General features: G+C 36.0%; 1 protein-coding gene across 2 annotated transcripts in view; it reads right to left on the bottom strand.

The window, feature by feature from the left end:
- sv2ba (synaptic vesicle glycoprotein 2Ba) overlaps positions 1 to 23,473 on the bottom strand; it is a 60,602-nt gene extending 37,129 nt beyond the window's left edge. Inside the window, exons 1-3 of one of the 2 annotated variants that reach the window (XM_062070800.1) lie at positions 23,364 to 23,456; positions 23,190 to 23,236; positions 14,155 to 14,795 (exon numbers count right to left, since the gene is read on the bottom strand). In XM_062070800.1, coding sequence (XP_061926784.1) covers positions 14,155 to 14,632 — 478 coding nt within the window. In that variant the 5' untranslated portion in view covers positions 14,633 to 14,795; positions 23,190 to 23,236; positions 23,364 to 23,456. Of the gene's footprint in view, positions 1 to 14,154; positions 14,796 to 23,189; positions 23,237 to 23,363 lie in introns of both variants that reach the window. The other variant, XM_062070793.1, reaches the window with a different exon arrangement.
- Positions 23,474 to 24,000: the final 527 nt, after the last annotated feature.

Raw genomic sequence — 24,000 nt, 5'->3', positions numbered from 1 at the left:
AGCGAATAAACAAACGAACCAGCAAACTGACTAACAACTAAAAGAACGAGTGTTGAAGCGAAGGAACGAGAGAGCTAACAAATGGAAAAACGAACAAGTGAACTAACAAACGTAAGACAAATTGACAAGTGAATGAAAGAAAATGCGAATAAACAAGCGAACCAGCAAACTGACTAACAACTAGAAGAAAGAGTGTTGAAGCGAAGGAATGAGAGAGCTAACAAATGGAAAAACGAACAAATTAATTAACAAACGTAAGACAAATTGAAAAGTGAATGAAAGAAAATGCGAATGAACAAACGAACGAGCAAAGGAATGAACCAGCGAATGAACGAACAAACCAGCAAACTGACTAACAACTAAAAGAACAAGTGTTGAAGCGAAAGAACAAGCTAGCTAACAAATGGAAAAACGAACAAAGGAATTGACAAACTAGCGAACAAATGAGCAAAGGAACGAAGAAGCAAATAAACTAAGAAACGAAAGACAAAGTGACAAGTGAATGAAAGAAAATGCGAATTAATGAACGAACGAACGAGCAAAGGAATGAACCAGCGAATAAACAAACGAACTAGCAAACTGACTAACAACTAAAAGAACGAGTGTTGAAGCAAAGGAACGAGAGAGCTAACAAATGGAAAAACGAACAAGTGAACTAACAAACGTAAGACAAATTGACAAGTGAATGAAAGAAAATGCGAATAAACAAGCGAACCAGCAAACTGACTAACAACTAGAAGAAAGAGTGTTGAAGCGAAGAAATGAGAGAGCTGACAAATGGAAAAACGAACAAATTAATTAACAAACGTAAGACAAATTGACAAGTGAATGAAAGAAAATGCGAATAAACAAGCGAACCAGCAAACTGACTAACAACTAAAAGAACGAGTGTTGAAGCGAAGGAACGAGAGAGCTAACAAATGGAAAAACGAACAAGTGAACTAACAAACGTAAGACAAATTGACAAGTGAATGAAAGAAAATGCGAATAAACAAGCGAACCAGCAAACTGACTAACAACTAGAAGAAAGAGTGTTGAAGCGAAGAAATGAGAGAGCTGACAAATGGAAAAACGAACAAATTAATTAACAAACGTAAGACAAATTGACAAGTGAATGAAAGAAAATGCGAATAAACAAGCGAACCAGCAAACTGACTAACAACTAGAAGAAAGAGTGTTGAAGCGAAGGAATGAGAGAGCTAACAAATGGAAAAACGAACAAATTAATTAACAAACGTAAGACAAATTGAAAAGTGAATGAAAGAAAATGCGAATGAACGAACGAACAAGCAAAGGAATGAACCAGCGAATGAACGAACAAACCAGCAAACTGACTAACAACTAAAAGAACAAGTGTTTAAGCGAAAGAACACGCTAGCTAACAAATGGAAAAACGAACAAATGAATTGACAAACTAGCGAACAAATGAGCAAAGGAACGAAGAAGCAAATAAACTAACAAACGAAAGACAAAGTGACGAGGGAATGATAGAAAATGTGAATGAATGAACGAACGAACGAGCAAAGGAATGAACCAGCGAATAAACGAACAAACCAGCAAACTGACTAACAACTAAAAGAACGAGTGTTGAAGCGAAGGAACAAGAGAGCTAACAAATGGAAAAACTAACAAATGAACTAACAAACGTAAGAGAAATTGACAAGTGAATGAAAGAAAATGCGAATGAACGAACGAACGAGCAAAGGAATGAACCAGCGAATAAACGAACAAACCAGCAAACTGACTAACAACTAAAAGAACGAGTGTTGAAGCGAAGGAACGAGAGAGCTAACAAATGGAAAAACGAACAAATGAACTAACAAACGTAAGACAAATTGACAAGTGAATGAAAGAAAATGCGAATGAACGAACGAACAAGCAAAGCAATGAACCAGCGAATAAACGAACAAACCAGCAAACTGACTAACAACTAAAAGAACAAGTGTTTAAGCGAAAGAACAAGCTAGCTAACAAATGGAAAAACGAACAAAGGAATTGACAAACTAGCAAACAAATGAGCAAAGGAACGAAGAAGCAAATAAACTAAGAAACGAAAGACAAAGTGACAAGTGAATGAAAGAAAATGCGAATGAATGAACGAACGAACGAGCAAAGGAATGAACCAGCGAATAAATGAACAAACCAGCAAACTGACTAACAACTAAAAGAACGAGTGTTTAAGCGAAATAACGAGCTAGCTAACAAATTGAAAAACGAACAAATGAACTAACAAACTAGCGAACAAATGAGCAAAGGAACGAAGAAGCAAATAAACTAACAAACGGAAGACAAAGTGACAAGTGAATGAAAGAAAATGCGAATTAATGAACGAACGAAGGAGCAAAGGAATGAACCAGCGAATAAACAAACGAACCAGCAAACTGACTAACAACTTAAAGAACGAGTGTTGAAGCGAAGGAACGAGAGAGCTAACAAATGGAAAAACTAACAAATTAACTAACAAACGTAAGACAAATTGACAAGTGAATGAAAGAAAATGCGAATAAACAAGCGAACCAGCAAACTGACTAACAACTCAAAGAACGAGTGTTGAAGCAAAGGAATGAATGAGCTAACAAATGGAAAAACAAACAAATGAACTTGAAAACTAGCGAACAAATGAGCAAAGGGACGAAAAAGCAAATAAACTACCAAATGACGGACAAAGTGACGAGTGAATGTACGAAGAAAAGAACAAACTTGACACTACAAACATCACATTGATAGTAAGAATTGAGCAATAAAACAATAAATCAACTAACTTCACTTTTCTGTACAGTAGCAGTGAAAATATTTCTAGTGTTTTCCTGGATTGTCCTTAAACGCTTCCTGGTCACAAGCCAAGAAGAAGTCTCCATCTTGGCATACTGAGCTAAATACAGAGACAAAGAATAGAGACCGTGATCCAAGGGTGTCTTTGCAAACATTTTGGTATTCCAGAGTCCACCCGTGCCCCCGTGTGAGGATCATGAGCGTGAATCAAAGCCGATCATTCTGCAGATCTGCTTCGTGTTCTCGGCCGACCCCTTCCTGCTTTGTGCAAACAGACGCTGCCATCTCATTTTCACCAGGCCTTCTTCCCGCTGCCTGTCAGAGGCCTGAAGCGTATCTGACAGCACGCCACCGGCCGCCAGGCGACTGCGACTGCTGGAACACGCTTCGTATTCGCCCCCAGAACTCACACACCAACGCAATCACCCCTCTCTTACAATCGCGCATCCCTGGAGCCTGTTGTTAGGATGAAATAGCGTACAGGCTGGGCATCGGGCCGGAGGAACCAGGTGAGACTCTTTTCATTCCTTGTTGCAAAGACCAGGAACAGACGTTATTTCCCCGGGACTTGGAGCCGAGCTGCATACTGATTCTGGATCTCTGAACACCCTGTACACTTCACATTATCAGACTGGGCTTTAGAAACAACACTTCTAAACTCTAATCCCCTCACTGACGGTGTAGTGGTTCACTTAGAGACCCAGGAAGGGTGGAGTTGTAGCTGGGGTAGGCTCCACAAGAACAAGATATAACAATTTGCAAACAAACCAAGAAACGAACAATTTGCAAACAAACCAAGAAATGAACAATCTGAGAACAAACCGAGAAATTAACAATTTGCAGACAAACTAAGAAATGAACAATTTGCAAACAAACCAAGAAACGGACAATTTGCAAACAAACCAAGAAATGAACAATTTGGGAACAAACCAAGAAATTAACAATTTGCAAACAAACCAAGAAACGAACAATTTGCGAATAAACCAAGAAATTAACAATTTGAGAACAAACTGAGAATTGAATAATTTGCAAACAAACCAAGAAAAGAACAATTAAAGAAAAAACTAGAAAATGGACAATTTGCAAACAAACCAAGAAAATAACAATTTGCCAACAAACCAAGAAATTAACAATTTGCAAACAAACCAAGAAATTAACAATTTGCAAACAAACCAAGAAATTAACAATTTGCAAACAAACCAAGAAACGAACAATTTGCGAATAAACCAAGAAATTAACTATTTGAGAACAAACTGAGAAATTAACAATTTGCAGACAAACTAAGAAATGAACAATGTGAGAACAAACTAAGAAATGAACAATGTGAGAACAAACCAAGAAATGAACAATTTGCAAACAAACCAAGAAACGAACAATTTGAGAAAAAACTGAGAAAATAACAATTTGCAGACAAACTAAGAAATGAACAATTTGCGAACAAACTAAGAAATGAACAATTTGCGAGCAGACCAAGAAATGAACAATTTGCGAACAAACTAAGAAACAAACAAATTGCAAACAAATCCAGAAACGAACAATTTGAGAACAAACTGAGAAATGAACAATTTGCAAACTAACCAAGAAATGAACAATTCGCAAACAAACGAAGAAATTAACATTTTTCAAACAAACCAAGAAATGAACAATTTGAGAACAATCTAAAAAAATGAACAATTTGCAAACAAACCAAGAAATGAACAATGTGAGAACAAACCAAGAAATTAACAATTTGCAAACAAACGAAGAAATTAACAATTTGAGAACAAACTGAGAAATGAACAATTTGCAAACAAACCAAGAAATGAACTATGTGAGAACAAACCAAGAAATTAACAATTTGCAAACAAACCAAGAAATGAACAATTTGCGAACAAACTGAGAAATAAACAATTTGCAAACAAACCAATAAAAGAACAATTAAAGAAAAAACTAGAAAATGAACAATTTGCAAACAAACCAAGAAATGAACAATTTGCCAACAAACCAAGAAATGAACAATTTGCAAACAACCCAAGAAATGAACAATTTGCAAACAAACTAACAAATGAACAATTTGAGAACAATCTAAAAAAATGAACAATTTGCAAACAAACCAAGAAATTTACCATTTGCAAACAAACCAAGAAACGAACAATTTGCGAACAAACCAAGAAATGAACAATTCGCAAACAAACCAAGAAATGAACAATTTGTGAACAAAGTAAGAAATGAACAATTTGCGAACAAACTAAGAAATTAACAATTTGCGAGCAAACCAAGAAATTAACAATTTGCGAACAAACTAAGAAACAAACAAATCCAGTAATGAACAATTTGCGAACAAACCAAGAAATTAACAATTTGAGAACAAACTGAAAAATGAACAATTTGCCAACAAACCAAGAAATGAACAATTCGCAAACAAACCAAGACATTAACAATTTTCTAACAAACCAAGAAATGAACAATTTGAGAACAATCTAAAAAAATGAACAATTTGCAAACAAACCAAGCAATGAACAATTTGCAAACGAACCAAGAAATGAACAATTTGCAAACAAACCAAGAAATTAAAAATTTGCAAAGAAACCAAGAAACGAACAATTTGCGAACAAACCAAGAATTGAACAATTTGAGAACAAACTGAGAAATTAACAATTTGCAAACAAACTAAGAAAAGAAAAAAATTAAGAAACAACTAGATAATGAACAATTTGCAAACAAACCAAGAAATGAACAATTCGTAAACAAACCAAGAAATGAACAATTCGTAAACAAACCACGAAATGACAAATTTTCAAACAAACCAAGAAATTAACAATTTGAGAACAAACTCAAAAATGAACAATTTGCAAACAAACCAAGAAATGAACAATTTGCAAACAAACCAAGAAATGAACAATTTGCAAACAAACTAAGAAATGAACAATTTGAGAACAATCTAAAAAAATGAACAATTTGCAAACAAATCAAGCAATGAACAATTTGCAAACAAACCAATAAATTAACAATTTGCAAACAAACCAAGAAATTAACAATTTGCAAACAAACCAAGAAATGAACAATTCGCAAACAAACCAAGAAATGAACAATTCGCAAACAAACCAAGAAATGAACAATTCGCAAACAAACCAAGAAATGAACAATTCGTGAACAAACTAAGAAATGAACAATTTGCGAACAAACTAAGAAATGAACAAATTGCAAACAAATCCAGAAATGAACAATTTGCGAACAAACCAAGAAATTAACAATTTGAGAACAAATTGAGGAATTAACAATTTGCAAACAAACCAAGAAATGAACATTTCGCAAACAAACCAAGAAATTAACATTTTTCAAACAAACCAAGAAATTAACAATTTGAGAACAAACTAAAAAAATTTCAATTTGCAAACAAACCAAGAAACGAACAATTTGCAAACAAACTAAGACATGAACAATTTGAGAACAAAGTAAGAAAAGAACAATTTGAGAACAAACCGAGAAATTTACAATTTGCAAACAAACTAAGAAACGAACAATTTGAGAACAAACTACAAAATGAACAATTTGCAAACAAACTAGGTAATGAACAATTTGCAAATAAACTACAAAATTAACAATTTGACAACAAACTAGGAAATGAACATTTTCCGAACAAACTAAGAAATGAACAATTTGTTAACAAACTAAGAAATTAACAATTTGACAACAAACCGAGAAATGAACAATTTGCAAACAAACTAAGAAATCAACAATTTGAGAACAAACTAAAAAATGAACAATTTGCAAACAAACCAAGAAATGAACAATTTGCAAACCAACCAAGAAACTAACAAATGGCAAACCAACCAAGAATTGAACAATTTGCGAATAAACCAAGACATGAACAATTTGAGAACAAAGTAAAAAATTAACAATTAGAGAACAAAGTAAGAAATGAACAATTTGAGAAAAAACCGAGAAATTAACAATTTGCAAACAAACTAAGAAACTAACAATTTGAGAACAAACTACAAAATGAACAATTTGCGAACAAACTAAGACATGAACAATTTGCAAACAAACTACGAAATGAACAATTTGCAAATAAACTAAAAAATGAACAATTTGAGAACAAACTAGGAAATGAACATTTTCCGAACAAACTAAGAAATTAATTTGCTAACAAACTAAGAAATTAACATTTTCCGAACAAACTAGGAAATGAACATTTCACGAATAACCTAAGACTTGAAAAAATTGCGAACAAAAGGAAAAGTGAAAACATTTTGAACAAACTAAGAAATCAACCAATTGCGAACAAACTAAGGCTCAATCTGAATACTCCCCCTTCCCCGTTGTTTTAGCCCTTCCCCTTTGTTTAGTGCGTTCATACGGGCGGATTTTCAACACTTCGTCATGGCACTTGATGCAAAAGCCAAGGCGGAGGGGTTAAGAAGAACAGGGAGGGAGAATTCGGGTTGAGCATAAGAAATGAACAAAATGCGAACAAACTAAGAAATTGACAAATAGGGAACAAACTAAGAAATTAACGATACCGAACAAAACTAAAAAATGAACAAAATGCGAACAAAACTTAGAAATTGACAAATTGGGGAAAAAAACTAAGAAATTGACAAATTCTGAACAATATAAGAAATGAACTAATTGCGAACAAACTAAGAAATTGACAAATAGGGAACAAACTAAGAAATTAACAATACCGAACAAAACTAAAAAATTTACAAAATGCAAAGAAAACTTGGAAACGGACAAATTGGGGAAAAAAACTAAGAAATTGACAAATTATGAACAATATAAGAAATGAACTAATTGCGAACAAACTAAGAAATTGACAAATAGGGAACAAACTAAGAAATTTACAATACTGAACAAACAATAAAAAATTAACAAAATGCAAAGAAAACTTGGAAACGGACAAATTGGGGGAAAAAAACTAAGAAATTGACAAATTATGAACAACATAAGAAATTAACTACTTGCGAACAAAACAAAGAAATGGACAAACTGGGAACAAACTGAGAAATTAACAAATTGCGAACAAAACTAAGAAATGAACAGATTGTAAACAAACTAAGAAATGAACAAATTGCGAACAAACTAAAAAAACTTTTCTGACACAAACTAAGAAATCAACAAACTGTTAACAAAGTAAGACATTAAAAAAATGCCGGGAAAAAAACTAAGAAAAGAACAAATTGCGAACATGAATGAAATGAAGAAATCGTGAGCCAACAAAAATGAACAAATTGCAAACAAACTAAGAAATGAACAACTGATTGAATGAACAGATGAACTAAGAAGCAAAGGAACAAACAAATAACATTAGCCATGTTTATATGGACACAAACAATCGGAATAAAGTCCCAATCAGACTAATAATCATGAAAAAAACGTAATTCGGAAAGAAATGTCATTCTGAACAAGAGGCGTGATTTTAAATCGTCATTCCGAACAGCGTCCATGGACACACTTATTCCAATTCTGTCTTCTAGGTCGGGAGGAAATCACCTTCACTGAACGTGTGTACTAAGTTAGCGTGACGCATTTCCGCCTTCGAGCAGCAGACATGGCGGAAGGGAAGCGACTTTCCTAAACGGTAAAGAACTCAGGACGGTTGAAAGGCTACAAACACTCGAGTTGTACAAACAGGTTTATGAAAAACTGCTGGAATCCGTTATTACACTGAACCGTCGACCGAATTAAAACCGAAAAAGTTTGAAGGCTTCATTTTATAAAGCTACAAGTTAATTGGTAAAAGTGCCAGCTTTCAGTTTTACCGTCCGATGGATGACTTTATGGGAGATCGTCCAACTTGCAAGAACAATTCCATGGTTCTTTAGGAGTATTGGCCACTAGATGACATCAAAGCAATCATAGAGCACTGTACAGTATCGTGGCCACTGATTGGCTCATGTAGTCCGTCTCTTTACGAGTGAAAAGGTGAAGTGTTATTTCATGTTTGGAGTTAAACATCGTATTTAGGCGGTCATACACAGACTTTTATGCTCTAACTATGAAAATATTCAATTTCTGAGTAATAGTTCCTACTTTGCGGATATTCATTGACCACAGTCAAGCCAAAAAACTATTGACCGCAACACACTAGGGTTTACTGTAATACCACACATCACATTTCTTGGTGGTATTGCGATGTCACTCTATACATCTACATACATCTATACATAAAAATCGTATTTAGAATTCAACTTCTTAGTAATTACTATGCGAATATTTGTTGACCACAGTCAAGCCAAAAAATGATTGACCGCAACACACTAGGGTTTACTTTAATACCACACATCACATTTCTTGGTGGTATTGCGATGTCACTCTATACATCTACATACATCTATACTTAAACATCGTATTTAGGCGGTCATACACAGACGTTTATGCTCTAACTATGAAAATATTCAATTTCTGAGTAATAGTTCCTAGTATGCGGATATTCATTGACCACAGTCAAGCCAACAAACAATTGACCGCAACACACTAGGGTTTACTGTAATACCACACATCTCATTTCTTGGTGGTATTGCGATGTCACTCTATACCAGACCTGGGCATTCTGCCGCATCCGGCCCTTTGTGCGTCCCTGTCCGGCCCGCGTGAGGCCAATTATAAATTACAAAATAAATTTAAAAAAGTATCTATGTCGAGTGTGCAATACAACGGTGCTGCTTTTGTTTTGAAAATCGTTATTTGTATTACTTCCGTGTGGACGTATGCGTGATTGTGAGTGAATGTGAACAACTGCAATTACAAAATAAAGTTGAAAAAACATCTATGTCCTGCGCGCAATACAACTGTGCTGCTTTTATTTTGAAAAGTATTATTTATGGGCGTGTGTCCGTGTGTAACCTGCGAGTGAAGGTGCACATGCAGCGACAAGTGATGCACGGTTTACACCCGAGACGCGAAAAAGAGAAAAGTTGATGAGGAATGCTGTGTTTTCAACAACACATGAACTGCAAAGCAACGTCCCCTCACCTAAGGTGCGTGCCTGCGCATTTGCGCACTGCTCAAGCGTCTGCTGCGCGCAGCAAGAATATGCCGCGCACCAAATCAAATCCCATCTGAATTCTAAACAAAATAAACATATTTATTCTATGGAATTTTGCAATGCAACTTTGAGTGACAGTGACAACAAGCGGCCCTAATGGTGTTCGTCAACACCGTTCAATTGAACACCGTTCAATTATTGTAACGTCTTATCGAGATGCTTCGAGGACAGGAATTATATCGATCACTTTATTGAACAAAACTGTTTATATTCGGACATAACCACACCAAAAACATGAGTAAAACAATTCTATCTCGAAAAACTAGTCATTTTCTGCCGTACAAACCAGGCCAAAACCAACTTGTCATCTGTCACCAACACGCATAGCACTAAACCACTGGTGCGTTTAAGGCCACACAAAAAGTCGGACAACTCAAACACCACACAAAGTTACACTATGACTCCTCAGTCATACGTGTGCTTATTTTACTGTCATTTATTATTAATGTTAATTTATATATATTAGTCATGGAATGCTGTTACACACACTATGTTGAAGTATTACTATTATTATTATTATTATTATTATTTATCTTACGGTATATATCAAAAATAATATTGAGCAAAATTTAATTGAAATATTGTCGATGTGGCCCTCCAGCAGTGCTCGGGTAGCTCATGCGGCCCCCGGTAAAAATTAATTGCCCACCCCTGCTCTATACATCTACATACATCTATACATAAAAATCGTATTTAGGCGGTCATACACAGACGTTTATGCTCTAACTATGAAAATATTCAATTTCTGAGTAATAGTTCTTACTATGCGAATATTCGTTGACCACAGTCAAGCCAAAAAAACGATTGACCGCAACACACTAGGGTTTACTGTAATACCACACATCTCATTTCTTGGTGGTATTACGATGTCACTCTATACATCTACATACATCTATACATAAAAATCGTATTTAGAATTCAACTTCTTAGTAATGGTTCCTACTATGCGGATATTCGTTGACCACAGTCAAGCCAAAAAAACGATTGACCGCAACACACTAGGGTTTACTGTAATACCACACATCACATTTCTTGGTGGTATTGCGATGTCACTCTATACATCTACATACATCTATACATAAAAATCATATTTAGGCGGTCATACACAGACATTTATGCTCTAAATATGAAAATATTCCATTTCTGAGTAATAGTTCCGACTTTGCTGATATTCGTTGACCACGGTCAAGCCAAAAAACGATTGACCGCAACACACTAGGGTTTACTTTAATGCCACACATCACATATGTTGGTGGTATTGCGATGTCACTCTATACATCTACATACATTTATACTTAAAAATCGTATTTAGGCGGTCATACACAGACATTTATGCTCTAAATATGAAAATATTCAATTTCTGAGTAATAGTTCCGACTTTGCTGATATTCGTTGACCACAGTCAAGCTCTTTGTGTGCTTTTTAAATGTTTTTTTTTTCCAGCCTTTAACAACATTTCCCCAGTTTTGCTGGCTCAATATTAATCCAAAGAAAGCAAAGTGTAGTTTGAAACATCCAGGAAGTATCCACAGCATTGTCGACACTGCAGGCTCCAACAATATAAAGCAGATTTATTTTATTTTTTTCTTATGCACTGTAGCAACCTGGCTGATAAAGTTAAGAAGTTTTGTCATTTCAAACTGTGAGTGCACTACAGCGCTAGTGACAGTGTGTGTGTGTGTGTGTACGTGTTGGCAGGGTGGATGAAAAGAGGACATTTCAGCTAATTGTTTTAGTTTTGGCTTTGTTATTAAACAAAAAAGTTGATTCTTCACCTCCTTGGTATGTTTGTTTGATGTACAGTACTGTATAGCGCTTTATATTGTGTTCAAAGTGTGCAAAACTTCACTAAAATATAGACTTTTGTCCAGCTGGAACCCATTATTCATATTTACATTGTTTTTTATGGAGACATTTGCTTCACTATACAAACAAATGCTGCGTTGAAATTATTTGTTTCTACTAGTTTCCACAACAGAGGTGTCTCGGGGGCCATTTGCTGCCCATAGCTATGTTTTTTAATGGCCCAGTGAACATTCTAAAAATACTATTAAAACAACATTAAAAAGTGGAAAACATTAAACAGCTGAAATGTAACTGGAAAAAGTTGCAATGCTGACTCTTATAACAAAAAGTTGCCATGCAGGCTGTTTTTTCTTTAAAGCTGGCATTGCTCCAAAAATAATAATGAATCAAAGTCAATGTTGTTATGAATTATTGACATATTCACAGGTACAATTACTTCACATTAAATATTCCATGTTTTTTTTAATTTTATTTCATATTTTGTGTGTTTGCAATATAAAAAACAAAATGTTCTTTGATAAAAAAGTGAATCCAATAAACAAACAAAAAATAAAACATCCATCCATCCATTTTCTACCGCTTGTCCCTTTTATACTATGAAATAAAAAAAGTGAAAGTTAAAACCAATGTATAACTTATTTTTAACACTTTTTTAAGTGGTACCCTTTTGGATTCCCATTTTTTTAGTGGGATTTATTTTTTTAAACTGTCGTTGTTGAAAAAATAATATTGAATCAAAATCCATTTTGTTATGAATTATTTACCTATTTAAGGCTCCAATTATGTCACATCAAATACTCCAATTTGAAAATGTTTTGGGGGGAAAATATTGCGAATTTTGTTTTGATAGAAATAGCATAAAACATAAACAATAAAAACATTTTTTTTACATGGACAGATAGATCTGAATTTGAAAAAAATATATATATATAAAAATATATATATATATATATATGACAGTGTACGTGTTGGCAGGGTGGCTGAAAAGAGGACACATATATATATATATATATATATATATATGTATATGTATACTGTATATATATAATATATATATATATTATATATATATGTCCTCTTTTCAGACGCCCTGCCAACACGTACACTGTCATATATATATATATATATATATATATATATATATATATATATATATATATATATATATATATATATATATATATATATATATATATATATATATATATATATATATATATATATATATATATACATACATAGTATGCTTTCATTTTTCAGTGTTCGGCCCTTGGAAAAAGTTTGATGTGAGTGCAACAGCTTAAGAAAAGAAAGAAAAAACACTTTTGGATCTGCTAAATCAGCTACATGCTACAAGCTAAAGGCATCAATGTGGAGAAGGTAATCTGTTTCATGTTCTCTGAAGGACAACTTCCCTTAACTTCAAACTATTTTCACACCACCTGGAAAATCTCAACATTTTTCCATGTTTTCCCCTTGTGGTTGTTCTGTATAAACGGCATTGATCTAGCTCCCCCTTGTGGTTGTTCTGTATAGAATGTACAGATCCATCTCCCCCTTATGGTTCTGTATAAACGATACAGATCTAGCTCCCCCTTGTGGTTGTTCTGTATAAACATACAGATCTAGCTCCCCCTTGTGGTTGTTCTGTATAAACGGCATTGATCTAGCTCCCCCTTGTGGTTGTTCTGTGTAAACGGCAAAGATCTAGCTCCCCCTTGTGGTTGTTCTGTATAAACGGCACAGATCTAGCTCCCCCTTGTGGTTGTTCTGTATAAACGGCACAGATCTATCTCCGCCTTGTGGTTGTTCTGTATAAACGGCACAAATCTAGCTCGCCCTTGTGGTTGTTCTGTATAAACGGCACAGATCTAGCTCCCCCTTGTGGTTGTTCTGTATAAACGGCACAGATCTAGCTCCCCCTTGTGGTTGTTCTGTATAAATGGTATAGATCTAGCTCCCCCTTGTGGTTGTTCTGTATAAACGGCACAGATCTCGCGCCTCCTTGTGGTTGTTCTGTATAAACGGCACAGATCTATCTCCGCCTTGTGGTTGTTCTGTATAAACGGCACAGATCTAGCTCCCCCTTGTGGTTGTTCTGTATAAACGGCACAGATCTAGCTCCGCCTTGTGGTTGTTCTGTATAAACATACAGATCTAGCTCCCCCTTGTGGTTGTTCTGTATAAATGGCAAATATCTAGCTCCCCCTTGTGGTTGTTTTGTATAAACGGCACAGATCTAGCTCCCCCTTGTGGTTGTTCTGTATAAACGGCACAGATCTAGCTCCCCCTTGTGGTTGTTCTGTATAAACGGTACAGATGTAGCTCCCCCTTGTGGTTGTTCTGTATAAACGGCACAGATCTAGCTCCCCCTTGTGGTTGTTCTGTATAAACGGTACAGATCTAGCTCCCCCTTGTGGTTGTTCTGTATAAACGGCACAGATCTAGCTCCCCCTTGTGGTTGCTCTGTATAAACGACACAGACGAGTTGTGTGTGACAGGCACAAATGTTGGGTGGTCATGTTTATGTGAGTGGATCGTCTTACCCAGCATGCCCTTGTCAGCGTTGGATATGCACATGTCCTTCTCGGCGCTGGGCATGACGAAGCCCACCACGAAACCGTCCACGCCGTCGGCCATCAGCGCCAGGCCCAGCACGAAGAAGAGCATCCACTGGAAGCGTCCGTGGCCGCAGTCCTCCATGATGCTCTCGTACTGCTCGGGCAGGTTGTCCTCCTCTTCCTCCTGTTGTGCCGCCTGCTTGGCCTTCCTCTTGGCCTCCAGCCGCGCCGCCCGCCGGGCCTCCTTGATCTCGTCCGGGTGCGGGATGCCCTGGTACTCGCCCTCGTACATGTGCTCGTCGTCATCCGCGCCCTCTGTGGCGTCGCTGGCGGCGTCCTCGTCCTGAGGGGGGTAGTCCGTCTGGTAGGGGTACCCGTCCTGCCCGCCGCCATCCTGGGTGTATGCGTACTCGCCTCCTTCGCTCACCTGCTGGTTCACGTTGTTCTGATAAGGGTCGTTCATGATGCCCTCTGACAAAACACTTCCTGGTCCTGCTTTGGAACTTGTCAGGTGGCAGGTGCAGGTTTCTGATGCGCCGAGGCGTTCGGGTCTCGGGTTGAAGGTCTCAGCAGCTGAGACGACACTTTATGATCGCCCTTGACCGCCAAAGAGTCTCATGATGAACCTAGAACCAGCAAAGGTCAGAAGTCAGAGTGAGAAACAAGTTTAATCTTTATTAAATTGAACTTTAAGTGCTTTTAAGGCAACCGAAATGATATTTTTACTGGTGCGCCTCTGATCAAATTATTTGTAATAATATATATGTATATATATATATATATATATATATATATATATATATATATATATATATATATATATATATATATATACACATTAGGTCAGGGAAAAACACAGAGGCTATTTCATCCCTTCAAGCCTGCTTTGCAGGTTTCCCTGCTCTTCAGGGGTTGAAGAGCAGGGAAACCTGCGAAACAGGCTTGTAGGGATGAAATAGCCTCTGTGTTTTTTCCTGACCTAACATATATGCCGCTCTACCCCGGTATTGAGCACTGTATAATGGATAAACCACAGAAACCTTGACTATATCTACATATATGTATATATATATATATATATATATATATATATATATATATATATATATATATTTGGTATTTATTTGTTAGAATTGACTTTATATGTAGACATTTAGGTGGAATATCCTACCCATTATGTGTCTTTTAATTATTTTAGCTTGAATTGTGTTTTATTTTTAAATAGTTTTATTATTTATTATATAATTTATGTATCCCTTTTATAATAATAGCACTAATATAAACGTAATAAATGCCTCATTAACACTTATCCTATTTTTTTTGGTGCTCATCAGTGGTCAGTAAATAATTTGTATTCTTTCTTGTTAGTTTTTTATACAATACTATAATCTCATAAATTATTTTTTTACTATTTATTTTATTTATTTGTATTATTTATTTTTGGGGGGATTTTTTTTTTTTTAGGTCTCTGTTCATATTTAAAAGCCCTTACTGCAAACACCACATTTTAATCCAGATTAAGACAGTTGATCTTTTTCCCCCAGTTTATTTTCCATTATACCGCACACAATCATCATCATTAAACATCACCATCACCCATCATCATCACCATCTTTAACAATCACAATTTACCATCACCATCAATCATCAACCATTACCATTGCCATTCACCATCCCCATTGCATTGCCATCAACCATCATCAACGTTAACCCTCACCATTATTTATCATTTTCAACAATCATGAACATCAACCATCACCACTAACCATACCCATAAAAATCATTAACCTTCTCCATCAATCATCAACCATCGCCATTAATTACCATTGTCAACAATCATCTTCAAACATCACCATCAATCATTAACCTCAACCATCCCTATCAACCACAGCTATCAATCATCATGTCAACCATCTCCATCAATAATCACCATTAATCAACATACCATTACCATCACCCATCACCATCAACTGTTGCCATTTAAATTACCATCAACTATCACCATCAACCATTACATTACCCATCACCATCAACCATTACAATCAACCATCACCATCAACCTTTACCATTAACCATGACCATCAACCATTACAATCAACCATCACCATCAACCATTACAATCAACCATCACATCAACCTTTACCATTACCCATCACCATCAACCATTACAATCAACCATCACCATCAACCATTACCATCAACCTTTACCATTACTCATCACCATCAACCATTACAATCAACCATCACCATCAACCATCACCATCAACCATTACAATCAACATAAACTGTTACCATCAAACTTTATCATCAACCATTACAATCAACCATCACCATCAATCGTTACCATCAACATTACCATCAACCATTACCATTAACATTACCATCAACCATTACCATCAACTACCACTATCAAACATTACCATCAACATTGCAATCAACCATTACCATCAACTATCACCATCAAACATTACCATCAACCATCAGCATGAACCATTTCCATCAACCATAACCGTCAATTATCGTCAACAATCACCATCAAACATCACCATCAATCATCATCATCAACTATCCCCATCAAACATTACCTTTTAATCTACAATCAACCGTTACCATCAACTATCACATCAAACTCTACCACCAGCTATTACCATCAACCATTACCATTATCTTCACCATCAACCGCTACCATTTAAATTACCATCAACCATTACCATCACCATTACCATTATCATCACCATCAACTGCTACAATTTAAATGACCGTAAACCATTACCATCACCATCAACCATTACTACCAACCGTTACCATCACCCATCAACCATTACCATGATCATTGTCATCACCATTAAGCATTACCATTTAGATTACAATCAACAATTACCAATTACCACCACCCATCACCGTCAACCAATACCATCAACTATCACATCAAACATTACCATCAACCCTTACATCACCATCAACCGTCACCATTTAAATTAACATAAACCATTACTACCAACCATTACCATCACCCAGCAACCATTGCCATGACAATTATCATCACCATCAACCATTACCATTTAAATTACCATCACCCATCAACCATTACCATGACCATTGTCATCACCATTAAGCATTGCCATTTAGATTACAATCAACAATTACCATCACCATCAACCATTACCATCAACCATTGCATCACCATCAACCGTTACCATTTAAATGAACATAAACCATTACTATCACCATCAACCATTACTACCAACCATTACCATCACCCATCGACCATTACCATGACCATTATCATCACCATCAACCGTTACCATTTAAATTACCATCACATCAACCGTTACCATTACCCATCAACCATTACCAGGATCATTGTCATCACCATTAAGCATTACCATTTAGATTACAACCAACAATTACCATCACCCATCACCATCAACCATTACCATCAACTATCACATCAAACATTACCATCAAGCGTTACCATTTAAATTAACATAAACCATTACTATCACAATCAACCATTACTACCAACCATTACCATCACCCATAGGCCATTACCATGACCATTATCATCACCATCAATCGATACTATTTAGATTACCATAAACCGTTACAATCACCATCAACCATTATTACCAACCATTACATCACCCATCAACCATTACCATGACCATTATCATCACCATCAACCGTTACCATTTAAATGACCATAACCCATCTCCATCCCCATCAACCGTTACCATCACCCATTAACCATTACCATGATCATTGTCATCACCATTAAGCATTACCATTTCGATTATAATCGACAATTACCATCACCCATCACCATCAACCAATAGCGTCAACTGTCACATCAAACATTACCCTCAACCATTACACCACCATCAACCGTCACCATTTAAGTGAACATAAACCATTACTATCACCATCAACCATTACTACCAACCATTACCATCACCCAGCAACTATTGCCATGACAATTATCATCACCATCAACCGTTACCATTTAAATTACCATCACCCATCAACCATTACCATGACCATTATCATCACCATTAAGCATTACCATTTAGATTACAATCAACAATTACCATTACCCATCACCATCAACCAATACCATCAACTATCACATCAAACATTACCATCAACCATTACATCACCATCAACTGTTACCATTTAAAAATTAACATAAACCATTACTATCACCATCAACCATTATCATCACCCATCAACCATAACCATGACCATTATCATCACCATCAACCGCTACCATTTAAATTACCATCACCCATCACCATCAACCGTTACCATCACCCATCAACCATGATCATTGTCATCACCATTAAGCATTACCATTTAGATTACAATCAACAATTACCATCACCCATCACCATCAACTGTCGCATCAAACCATTGCATCACCATCAACCGTTACCATTTAAATTAACATAAACCATTTCTATCACCATCAACCATTACTACCAACCATTACCATCACCCATCAACCATTGCCATGACAATTATCATCACCATCAACTGTTACCATTTAAATTACCATCACCCATCAACCATTGCCATGACAATAATCATCACCATCAACCGTTACCATTTCAATTACCATCACCCATCACCATCAACCGTCACCATCACCCATCAACCATTACCATGATCATTGTCATCACCATTAAGCATTACCATTTAGATTACAATCAACAATTACCATAACCCATCACCATCAACTATCGCATCAAACCATTGCATCACCATCAACCGTTACCATTTAAATCAACATAAACCATTTCTATCACCATCAACCATTACTACCAACCATTACCATCACCCATCAACCATTGCCATGACAATTATCATCACCATCAACCGTTACCATTTAAATTACCATCACCCATCAACCATTGTCATCACCATTAAGCATTACCATTTATATTACAATCAACAATTACCATCACCATCTACCATTACCATCAACTATCACATCAAAACATTACCATCAACCATTACATCACCATCAACCGTTACCATTTAAAATAACATAAACCATTACTATCACCCTTAACCATTACTACCAACCATTACCATCACCATCAACCGTTACCATTTCAATTACCATCACCCATCAACCATTGTCATCACCATTAAGCATTACCATTTATATTACAATCAACAATTACCATCACCATCTACCATTACCATCAACTATCACATCAAAACATTACCATCAACCATTACATCACCATCAACCGTTACCATTTAAAATAACATAAACCATTACTATCACCCTTAACCATTACTACCAACCATTACCATCACCATCAACCGTTACCATTTCAATTACCATCACCCATCAACCATTGTCATCACCATTAAGCATTACCATTTAGATTACGATCAACAATTACCATCACCATCAACCAATACCATCAACTATCACATCAAACATTACCATCAACCATTGCATCACCATCACCGTCAGGTATCGTCAAAAATCACCATCACCATCATCATGATGGAGGAAGGTGGTGAAGACCACAGTTGGATTATAGAGTCTGGATCAAAGGCCAGTGGTGTTAAAATGTTTGAGTCTTGTATGAAGTCACACCACAACCATGGTGACATCATCCACCGCGTTAAAGGTCAGAGGTCACACGCTTTAGGGGCTGTTCACAGCTGCTTCTTGCGTAACAGCAGCTGGTGACCTCAAGTCAACCACGCAGCTACGCTCTTCTGCTTCTCTTCTTTTTACACCTGCGTGCCCACTAAGAAGACAGTTAGACGTGTGCGCCAAACTTTATCCACTGAGGGCCACAGATTGGCAAATCAAAGGATGTGGCGGCCATTTTTGTAGTTTTCACTGCCAAAACCGCTACAAAATATATACTTTTTTTTTTTTAAAGAACTACAAAATTTAATTTTGGTAGAAATTTCCTGTGAATGCTGAAGAGCCAAAGCCGATCTGAAACGCTAACAGTTAGCTCGCTAGCCAGATAGCGCAAGTAACCAAAAACATGAGACAATTAAGCTAAAAAAGCTAGCATGCTAACAATAGCATGCTTCCAGTTAGCATGATTGAAATACCACAATTCATGACACTAAAATGGAAACTTCCTAAATTAGCTAAAAAAAATCTATCACGCTAATGTTAGCATGTTAAAATAAACCAACATGTGTCAAGTATCAAAATATATTACTCTGAGGTGTGTACTCCAAAAAGGTGTTAAAAATGCTAGCCTGCTATTGTTAGCATGTATTAAGTACCAACATATGACTGAGGTGTATACCTACAAAAATTAGCTAAAAAAAAAAATCTAGCGGGCTAATGTTAGCATGTTAAAATAAACCAACATGTGTCAAGTATCAAAATATATTACTCTGAGGTGTGTACTCAAAAAATGTGTTAAAAATGCTAGCCTGATATTGTTAGCATTTAAATTACCACCATATGACTGAGGTGTATACTAAAAAAAAAATCTAGCAGGCTAATGTTAGCATGTTAAAATAAACTGTAACATGCGTTAAGTATCTAAATATATAACTCTGAGGTGTGTACTCAAAAAAATGTTTAAAAATGCTAGCCTGCTATTGTTAGCATGTATTAAGTACCAACATATGACTGAGGTGTATACCTACAAAAATTAGCTAAAAACAAAAATCTAGCAGGCTAATGTTAGCATGTTAAAATAAACTAACATGTGTCAAGTATCAAAATATATTACTCTGAGGTGTGTACTCAAAAAATGTGTTAAAAATGCTAGCCTGATATTGTTAGCATTTAAATTACCATCATATGACTGAGGTGTATACTAAAAAAAAAATCTAGCAGGCTAATGTTAGCATGTTAAAATAAACTGTAACATGCGTCAAATATCTAAATATATTACTCTGGGGTGTGTACTCAAAAAAAAAGTTTAAAAATGCTAGCCTGCTATTGTTAGCATGTATTAAGTACCAACGTATGACTGAGGTGTATACCTACAAAAATTAGCTTTAAAAAAAATATAGCGGGCTAATGTTAGCATTTTAAAATAAACGGTAACATGCGTCAAGTATCAAAATATACTACTCTGAGGTTTGTACTCAAAAAATGTGTTAAAAATGCTAGTCTGCTATTGTTAGCATGTATTAAGTACCAAAAATATGACTGAGGTGTATACCTAAAAAAATTAGCTTTAAAGAAATGATAGCGGGCTAATGTTAGCATGTTGAAATAAACTGTAACATCTGTCAAGTATCAAAACATATTACTTTGAGGTGTGCACTCAAAAAATTAGTTAAAAATGCTAGTCTGCTATTGTTAGCATGTATTAAGTACCAAAAATATGACTGAGGTGTATACCCACAAAAATTAGCTATAAAAAAATGATAGCGGGCTAATGTTAGCATGTTAAAATAAACTGTAACATGCATCAAGTACCAAAATATATTTCTCTGAGGTGTGTACAAAAAATGTGTTAAAAATGCTAGCCTGCTATTGTTAGCATGTATTAAGTACCAACATATTGATTGATTGATTGATTGATTGATTGAACATATCCCTGAGGTGTATACCTACAAAATCAGCTAACAAAAAAAAATCTAGCAGGCTAAATAAACATTGATTGATTGATTGATTGATAATGTTAGCATGTTAAAATAAACTAACATGCGTCAAGTATCAAAATATATTACTCTGAGGTGTGTACTCAAAAAATTTGTAAAAAATGATAGCCTGATATTGTTAGCATGTATTAAGTACCAACATATGACTGAGGTGTATACCTACAAAATTAGCTTTAAAAAAATTATAGCGGGCTAATTTTAGCATGTTAAAATAAACTGTAACATCTGTCAAGTATCAAAACATATTACTTTGAGGTGTGCACTCAAAAAATTAGTTAAAAATGCTAGTCTGCTATTGTTAGCATGTATTAAGTACCAAAAATATGACTGAGGTGTATACCCACAAAAGTTAGCTTTAAAAAAATTATAGCGGGCTAATGTTAGCATGTTGAAATAAACTGTAACATGCATCAAGTACCAAAATATATTTCTCTGAGGTGTGTACTCGAAAAATGTGTTAAAAATGCTAGCCTGCTATTTTTAGCAAGTATTAATTACCAAAAATATGGCTGAGGTGTATATCTACAAAATTTAATTTTAAAAAATCTATCACGCTAATGTTAGCATGTTAAAATAAACCGTAACATGCGTCAAGTATCAAAATATATTACTTTGAGGCGTGTACCTGAAAAATGTGTTGAAAATGCTAGCCTGCTATTGTTAGCATGTATCAAGTACCAAACTATGGCTGAGGTGTATACCTACAAAATTCACCAAAAAAAGCTAGCATACAAGCGTTAGCATGCTAACAGGTATCATCCGTCAAGCAACTAAATATTTGACGCTGAGGTGTATACCTACAAAATTCACACAAAAAAAAGATAGCATACAAGCGTTAGCATGCTAACAGGTATCATCCGTCAAGCAACTAAATATTTGACGCTGAGGTGTATACCTGCGAAATTAGCAAAAATGCTAGCATGCTAATATTAAAATGCTAATGATTGCGTTAAAAAAATTAGCTACTCTTCCATTTCCACTTCATTAATTTATGATTTTGTACTTCTTTTTACACTTGAGTGACATATAAAAAAAAAAAGATTATGTGAATTTTAGCAGTTAGCTTGTACGACAGTTAGTTGCTATTACAGCCAAAAAAAACGGTCTGACGATGGCCGCAGTTTGACCCTGGAACAGATCTTCCACATTGTTCCCTACGGGCAAAAAGGGATTCCTCTGCACTTTTGCGGGCCAAATAAAGGATCTTTGATTGAACATTTGCAGCCAACGGCGACGTTTAAATGACTTTGCACTCAATCTTCATCTTAATATGGCCAGGAATAAAATGATAATAATAATAATGTAAACATGTCATGGCGTGGTCAAGGCGTGAGTAAAATAAGTCAAGTCAATCACAGCGGGGGGGCGGGGGGGGGGTCAAAGGACAATCCTCAGCCGTGTCTGCTCACCTGTCGAACACATCAAGTGGAAACAAGTCCTTGAATTCACCTTCGCTCTTGATGTTGATAGAAAAATGAAGGCTCGTCACGCCATTTGAAAGGCCACGAAGGCAATGCTCTTCTACGTATTGCGGCTCCGCCCACAAACTGGCGAGTTTGACCAAAGAAAGGTGTGTGTCTTACCTGTGCGGCCCCTCCATCAAATCACTCCAGGCGCAAAATGTCCACGAAGCATTTTCAAAAAACCGTCCGACGCCAACTTGTGTGTGTGTGTGTGTGTGTGAGTGTGTGTGTGTGTGTGTATGTGTGTGTGTGTGGCGAGGCCGTGATGATGCAGGAGGGATTAGGATCCAACCTCACGATACTTCCCCCCCCCCCCTCACCCGGGATCATCCCTGCAGGAAGACCCGCCCCCCTGCGCCATGGACTAATGGTACGGTCCGGCCCGGTCTCTTGCAGCAAAGCGGTCACACGCAACACCGTCAGGTCAAAGGTCATGGCTACATCAAGCTAGCATACTTTTTGAAAAACTTTTTAAAAACACTTACGCATCTTTATTGCTGTTGTCATGGAGACAAAAGGCACAGCAATAAAGATCCTCTATGTGGGACAGGAGCACTCGGCTGTGTTTAAGGACACACAGCACTGTAACAACACAGTGATAAAAGAACACAGTGACATAAAAATATGGTATTATTATTATTATTGCCCTGTGTATCAGGTGACATATTCCAGTATTATTATTTTATTATTATTGTTATTATTATCATATCATCATTATGGCCCCTGTATGTCAGGTGACATAGTGCAGTATTATTAT

The sequence above is a fragment of the Entelurus aequoreus genome, linkage group LG02, assembly GCF_033978785.1.
Source record: "Entelurus aequoreus isolate RoL-2023_Sb linkage group LG02, RoL_Eaeq_v1.1, whole genome shotgun sequence".
Taxonomy (NCBI): domain Eukaryota; kingdom Metazoa; phylum Chordata; class Actinopteri; order Syngnathiformes; family Syngnathidae; genus Entelurus; species Entelurus aequoreus.
Note: the sequence above shows the minus strand (reverse complement) of the source record. Positions and strands in the feature narration are given on the sequence as shown.